The sequence below is a fragment of the Aplidium turbinatum genome, chromosome 9 (genome assembly GCF_918807975.1).
Source record: "Aplidium turbinatum chromosome 9, kaAplTurb1.1, whole genome shotgun sequence".
In the NCBI taxonomy this organism is placed as follows: domain Eukaryota; kingdom Metazoa; phylum Chordata; class Ascidiacea; order Aplousobranchia; family Polyclinidae; genus Aplidium; species Aplidium turbinatum.
The window spans coordinates 9,675,271-9,683,218 of NC_137480.1; the positions used below are offsets into that span (position 1 = coordinate 9,675,271).

The 7,948-nt window shown below is 34.2% G+C and overlaps 1 protein-coding gene across 1 annotated transcript; it reads right to left on the reverse strand.

The window, feature by feature from the left end:
- Positions 1-1,397: 1,397 nt before the first annotated feature.
- LOC145776661 (uncharacterized) lies at positions 1,398-7,215 on the reverse strand. Its single transcript, XM_082587891.1, has 11 exons — positions 7,179-7,215; positions 6,740-6,865; positions 6,185-6,275; positions 5,770-5,980; positions 5,293-5,363; positions 4,607-4,719; positions 3,876-4,069; positions 3,426-3,630; positions 2,813-2,950; positions 2,385-2,532; positions 1,398-1,860 (listed from the first exon to the last, which is right to left on the reverse strand). Exons 1-11 carry the CDS (start codon positions 7,213-7,215, stop codon positions 1,656-1,658), a joined length of 1,539 nt encoding a protein of 512 aa, XP_082444017.1. The 3' UTR covers positions 1,398-1,655.
- Between the last annotated feature and the right edge of the window lie 733 nt (positions 7,216-7,948).

Consider the following 7,948-nt stretch of genomic DNA (forward strand, 5'->3'; position numbering starts at 1 on the left):
GTAACAAGTGGTAAAAAATAAAGCTTTATCCAAACAGGTTTTTCAGTCCGAGGTTAAAGCTTTTTCACAATCAATCTGTTTCAATTGCTCTCATTCCATTCATTCGTATCTTCCATAATTACTAAGAACATGCAGCCGTGTCTTGTTAGGTCACAACGACTTGCACGAAGAAGAACATGACATTCTGTTTCCTGTCTTCCTTTTTTAGTAATCTAAGTCTTACACAACTAGACATAATTCTGAATATAGCCTAACAAAAAATAATTTGACCTGTACGCTATAACGTTGGATTGTTTAGCAAGGTCCGACGAAAAAGATCCGCGGTCACATATGCTGTAATGCATGTTACCGGCTTCTGATGTTTAATTTGGGAAAACTACTGTATATTAACTGATGCAAAGTATCCTTTGTTGCTTGAAGATTAATGACGTCATCAGCTTAAAATTGTTGATACTGATGTACGCTACAACCAGATATCAATTGTTTTAAGTCTTCAAGTGTAAAGCAGGGGCTGGGCAGGGGTTATGTAAAAGGGGCGATCTACCTGGCAGTCAGCACAGGGCTGAGTACTCAAAAGTACAGAACAACTGCTCTAAGGTGGTGGGTTTGGTTTAGTTCAACCCGCTCTGTATACGCCATTGCAACGAGAGCAGTATATTGTCTTGTAGGCTTACCATTAGTGGATCATTGTTGGTAATCTAGAATGTGGTCTGTAGCATCAAACCATTAGCTTACTCGCAATAATGGTAACAAAGAGCTTTCTATTTTTTATTAATGTCTGATAGATCAGTAGCCTACTGTCTACATCAGTAAAGTGATATAGCCTACGGTAATGCATAAACTTATTTTCACTAGGCTATCAATTTATTGATATGTGCTACAGTTTAGTTAAGTTACTGCATACACTAGGCCTACATACAGAGCTGATTTATCTACTGTAAAATTGCAAATAAAATACTACGTTTGGTTTTGGGTTTTTAAACGTCGTAGCCTACCTTGTTCGATGTTTTGGGATAAAGACCAGGCTTCTTTGAAGCAAAATGAATGATGATGTAGCCTGCCCTGTTCATTTGTTACTTTGTCGAAAGCCTATGTGACTGCTGTGGTCCAATATTATACTGCTAAAGAGGTACAAACTTTTAGCTTGTTTACCTCTTTTATCCCTTTGACAATATCAGCCGTGCTGACTGAAGAAACGTCAAAAATATAGCACTAAAGCTGATCATCATACCTCAACACTTTGTGGTAACATAGCCTTGCCTAAAGCCGTCAGAAGAATGCGCGAGACTTATTCAAATTGTTTAGGCCTATAAGTTATTTTATCGCTTTTTTATTAAATATTTATTAAATACAAAAAAATAGTGATAAACAAAGAATAATTCAAAGAACACCTCCGATATCATTGCAACAGAGTTTCTAAAAAATGTTTATAAATTAACGTCTTCCCCAGCTGCTGTTCATTAAAATTCTAATTAAGCATCGCGGTCTACGCGTTCAATTCCACAAGAATTTTCGAGGGCCATTGTTCTTGTTAAATACCCTATGTATTACTTTAGTCAAGTTGTGGAGGACATAGTTAAACGCAACTAGGCCAACCATCCCATTGTCAAGCGCTATGCTGGGTTCGCCCTCGTCTTGTTCTTCGATAAGAATCATCAAGCTGTAACAGGGATTTGGTTTGTGACCGTTGGGATTTCAGTGGATTGAAATCTTCCAAAGCGAAACTTCTTTTTGTAAATTTTGTGCACTCGTGCTTTCCAAGCCAATGCTATGAAAAGCAGTGCAAACATAACAGTAACCGGAACTCCAATCTTTAAACCAAGGATTGCTTTAGAAGAGCAGCCACTTCCGATTGCGTATCTGTTGATAAATCATGTCGGAGTTTGAATTACAACTCTTTGCTTTGCACAAGTATGCAAATAACAGGCTTACGTTATCTTATGGTTGATGCAATTAATTAAGTGATTATTTAGTAACTAAATCGCAGTTGCAATTCAAAGTAAAATCAAGAATAAAGAAACTAGATACAATGACGATTGTGTAGATTTGTTACGCTAGATTACAATAAGATCGTTATTTGCTTGCAAATGTTCGCTTGTCAATGTTAAATACATAGCAAACCAATTATTTTGCGAAAACAAATAAAATATTCCATACAAAAGAAAAAAACTGCCAGGAATTAGGGCTAACTTCACAAAATGGTTTCCTGTTTTAATTGAAAAATATTTCCCTAAGCAGTAAAGTAAAATAGTTTAGTATAAATTCAGGGCATCGTTTATTAGAGGGTTTAGTAGACTACTAAATAATGGCTTTGTCAATGAGTGTCTATTTAAACACAACGCTTTCAACATTCTGTAACAACATCATGCAAGTTGGGTATTTACCCGTCGCCGTAAAATCCCTGCAAACATGAGCATATTACGCCTTCTTGTGGTGGAAGCTTGTTGAAACAAAAAGCGTTGGGGGCGCACAACAATGAATTTTTGGCTTTGCTGCAGTTGTCAATAGGCTTGCAACCGTTTGATAATGAATCTGTGAATAAAGTGTTGACTTCATCATTGTAAGTAAAGCGTTGGGTCTTTTAAACTTACATTACTGAAGTAGAACACAATGCTTTACAGTTTGAATAATTATATAGAAAGTTTCCTCTTTCTTCTTTGCAAGTTAACTTGTTGATTTATCTTTAGAAATAGCTCAAAATGGCAACTGAAATTAATGAAAGCTTAAGATTTAATCAAGCTTGTTATTGGATTTAAAAATTTAGGTCCTCAGATGTAAATTCAAGCTGCTGATGCATCTAATGACAACTTACTCCACAAAGGGCTTATTCCAGATCCTTCATACCCAGGCTTACAATTGCACGTAGATTTTAATGTTGTGTGTCCGTTATTGTCTTCTGGTTTACAGTAGGCTTCGGTATGACAGTAGTTCCAATCACAAGGGTTTATATCTGAAAAGACAGTGTTAAAAACATTACTATCTTATCTGAATTCCATTACCGTACGTTTGTATTCTCACCCGAGAATAACCTTATTTGTCTTTTGCAATTCTAGACCAAAAGCCATAGGCTGAAAGGCCGCAAGCCATATGATAAACATAAAATTTAACAGTTATTTGAAAACACTACTTTTGGCTCGGGTTTTGGAATTTAAAATTTGCCTAACTTTGTTTGAATCCGTAAAGCCTAGAAGTAGCCACCATACACTCCTCATCAATTTCATTATACCTGTAAGAAAATTAGGAGACCAACAAAAGATGGTTAAAGTTGGTGAGAGAAACCATCAGTGTAAGGAATCTGAATAAAATCAATCCTAACTACAAGGAAGCGTGGAAAAAAGGGCTGCAAAAACTGGTGGACCCCTGCTAGCGGGGACAAATGCCAGGCTCATCTTTTAAAGAAGGAACAGAACTATGATGATGAATACCTGGCGCAAATATTTCAAAATTGACCAAACAATTCCCTTCTTGACATTTGTGTTTTGTGTTTGCCCCATCTTCGTAAATCGAAGAGAGTTGAACATTGTACTTCTCTCCCGGTATCAAATCATACAACGTGGTTTGGTAGGCAAAGGTTCTTTTATCACAACTTTCATCATCGACCGCTGAGGCAAGACGAATCTTTTTTGGTTTCTAAACAAAATGTTTGTCATTTTACACGCGAAGCTACTTGTGTAAGCTACAATTGAGTAAGTATTATCGAAAGCAAAACATTCTAAGTTATGTGATGTTACATGCCACTTCACAAAAGTATTATTTGTTTATCAGCTGAACAATTTAAAACGTAGAACGTATCCAATTGTAAAAATGTTACATATACCACTAAGAGAGTCAATCAATACCTTACAAAAAACTTGTCTTAACTCCTACTCACATACCACGGACTTAGGTGTGACGTATCTCTTCATTGTACTGCCAAACGCAAGCGTAGGAAAAATATGGAACCCACGCAAATGATTTTGACTGATTGGAGGGTAAAAGATCATTGTCATGTTGACAGTATCGCGTTTGAAATCAGGCGCAATAGTGAGCGTCGAAAAGTTGCGTGCTGTAGTGTGAGGGATTCCTTGGCCTAAAAAGTGAAGTTATAATGAACAAAAAGGGAAGTAGACTAACACAGGTAATATTTGTTCATTTTATTCTAATTTACGATCCAGACAGTAAAATCTATCATCTTTACATTGATACAGAGTCTGCAGACTTTGAAGCAATGTAAAAATGATGGATTTTGCTATCTGGAGTGTCCTCTCAATCAATATAATTTCAGTAAAGTTTTTATGGTATAAAAATATGTGTAAGGAAATCCACTCTTTCAAAGTAAAGACCATGTAGGCCTAAATTGTACAATCGTCAAAGCATAAACAGTTAAACACTTCAAAATGTAAACAGTTGCTTTGGATGGAGATAATTTCTTTCTGGTAATGTATAGCCTATTCTTTTTAAAATGAATATAAATCTGGAAACATTTTCTTGTTTGAAGTTTTGCAAACATTTCAGGAAATTTCGATATTAACCTGGATCAGCAATTACAAAACAACTATCAGGTTTATCTAGACGTGTGCTATTTTGTCAAAAATAACTCTTAAATTTTTCAAATAATTAAACTTACTGCAACATAATTCCGATGCTTGTTTTGCAGAAAAGTTTGTGCTTTTCAAAACCGCTTCAATGCAATCGTTATATTTCACTGCTTTATCGGGACCGGATAGAAGAACAGATTCTCTGGAAAACAATCAATCAGAACATGTCAAGTTGTCATTAGTGAAGACATATCCATGCAATCACAATAGATTATTGCTTTTATTGATTGAAGTGTTGACAGAAAAATTAAGACTAAGGAATGGTCATTTACGTTTGAGCATGTGAAGTCGTACGGTCTTTTACCAACCAAGATCGGCTATGCTTCCTCAACTAGACGTAAAGTCTTAGTTGAGAATTAATTTTCAACATAAAAAAAAAGTTAAACAATCAAAAAAACATTATGTATATTGCTGATTTATAATTCCTGATGAGGATACAAGTACGTGTCGAAAACGTTAGAGTTTATTTTATTTTAATTACTTTTTTTTTTGTGTAATTCATTATGTTAAATTCGTTAAAGTTACTTTATTTTGTCTGCCTATGGTTCAACATAAAAAGCTAAGCACATTTTTAGTGAACTGCTCTTAACATATCTTACTAACATATCTATACTAACTTAGGCAGCTACACGGTGACAAACATTTTCACAAACTTTATTACAGACAACAACACAGTATAATATACTGTTTTTATACTATTACAATTATATTTTACCTGAAGTAAGGTCTAATATATTCGGTATACGCTTGATGAAAGTCGATGTTGAAAACCAAGCTTCTTACATTCTGAAAAAACATTAAAGTAGATTGTAATTCAATACAAAATATTTCTGAGTGCGGTATGTGAAGAAAAACACACAACTCTACCATTAAAAAAGAACAAGAAAGAATATTTCAATTTGTTATTAGCACCTGTCGGTTCGGAGAACCCTTAAATGTACACTTTGGCGATAATATCAGATTTGTCATAAGAGTTGTTTACAAATAGTTGATCATATCAAATGTTCAACAAAATATCATAAAACTTGACACAAATCTGTTTATTCATTAATACAAGAGATGTAGCAAAACATAATTGGATTACTAATTTTCAATTATTGCACTGCAAATCTTTTTCCAACACAGTCGGCCACAAGTTCTGGGAATGTTTTCGCAAAAAACAAAACAAAAAAAAGGTTTGTTTTTTACTTACAGGTCTAACAGAAATATAACCTCCTCCGTCTTTACTCATCCAGTAATCTACTCCTCTGCACGTGGGAGCTTTGCCTCCGTAGAGAAGACTGCAGTTGCTTTTTGAACATAAGCAAAACCCTTGAGATGACGTTTCATCCGAGGGAGCACACGTCACAGAATCAACGGAGCATGACGACAAGTTGTTTGTTTTCACCCAAAAGTGATCTTTTCTAAAGACAGATTTTACTGCTTAGCGAAAGCTTGTTGCAAGTAAAAAAATGTTAAGGCAAATGATAACACACCAAATACAAATAAGTAATCAAACGCTGTTGACCTGATTTTGTCTTGAGAGACCATGCATTTTTGTAGGTCTATAAGTTTACTTGTTTAGTCATAAAATCGCTTCGATGTGTGGGTGGGTACTGGGTACTTACCCTAAGTCGCATACGTTTGTTGGAATCAAAGAAGGACTTTCGAGATCATGAGAAGGAGCAAATCGAACCAGAAATCCATCGATCTCTCCATCTGTGTTAATAAAGTGAGGATTGTTTTAAAGAGTTTATAATTTAATGACCGATGTTTTTGGGCATGCCATATTTTCTGGCACTTCAAAATTTGTTGTTTTTTAAATCAAAGGCAATTTTTGCCTCGTTTGTTATTAATAAAGTTTATTGAGAATCTACTGTATTTTGATAAACTAATATATTAAAATTACGCTAACTGGCGTTTTTGATATGTCAACAAATTACAATTTTTTTTTAACAATTAACTTAATAATTAATTAATAACTAACAATTTGCAATTAACACACTATTATTGTTGTATTAAAGTAACTATAAGGTAACATTTTGTCATATTTAGCGCTTTATTTTTTATATTGTAGAAGAATAGTTAAATTTAATTGATGAATGGATAATAATTCTCTGTCACCAAGGAAGCACAACAACAATAACTAGAATTATAATTGAGTATGTAAACAAATAAATAACCTTGTTCAAGCATGGTCCATGATATATTCACTTTAAGCTGAATGCTTTGATCTCCATTGGACTTCTGATTGATCTCAGTGTAATAATTATAAGTGAAATTCTCAGGTTGTTGCAACCTCACCTTCTCTGAAAAGTTATTTTCAGCATGATCATTGAGCTAGCGTTGTTTCGAGAAAAGTAATGTGTCACTCTCACAAAGGCTAAGAAAAATGAATGACTTAATTAATCATAGAGTAAGATAATGGCGAGATTATCATTGTTGTCGCATTGCAGACTAAATTTGACGTTTGTCAATTGAATCAGTTGTGCCGAATGTAATTCAGGAAATCCCCTTTCTTAGGTTTCATATACCATCACGACATTAATTTTTAACAGTGGCCCAAGACTGCATTAGACGAAAAATGCCGTAAAAATTTATTTTGAAAAGTTTTCAAGATACCACAAGCACTACATTCATACAACTTGTCGAATTTCATCGCGATTAAACCGATTTTTTCCGATTCAAGTTGAAGTGAGTGGTCTCAATAAACAATGCAAATTGCATTATTTCTAAACATTAGATTTAACATTGGTAAAAAATGGCTCAATGAATCGGTTGGTCTGATGAAACTTGAGCCAATTTGAGCAAGATCGACTACTCTGGGACAAAACCTCCCGATACCAAAAGGGTCTTTCTTTAATTCACTCTCACTTTTTTGTTGCATCACAGATATTATTTTGTTTACGTTGCATAAAACATAGTCTCTCTCACTTTAATTTAAACAAAAAAGCATAAACTGTACATGAAATTTAGTTCTTATAAAGTTTGACAAAACTGCTTCATGTACAGTATATCGTTTAACCTTACAAAAACTAACACTATTGACATGCATTCACTTGTTACAAAGGGTAGGCCTAACATACTTACTGGTCCTGCAAAGTCTCAGCCTTCGTGCTTCTGCTAAAGTGCTAAAAACACAGAAAATACAAAACACATCTTTAAGTGAAACTCTCATTCTGGCTAAAGGTCTTATAGCTGAGATATACTGAAAAGAAAAACAGTGTAAATTACTGAAATAAAAAAAATTTTGAAATGAATACTGTAGGCTATGTTAAAACTAGAGCTAAGTTAAAACTACTTTTTTAAGCTATATCTTTTAGATTGAAAATTAAGTTTTGACATGAACTGTCGGTATAAGTTTTGTTGACTTGAGGCACAAGACAACAAAC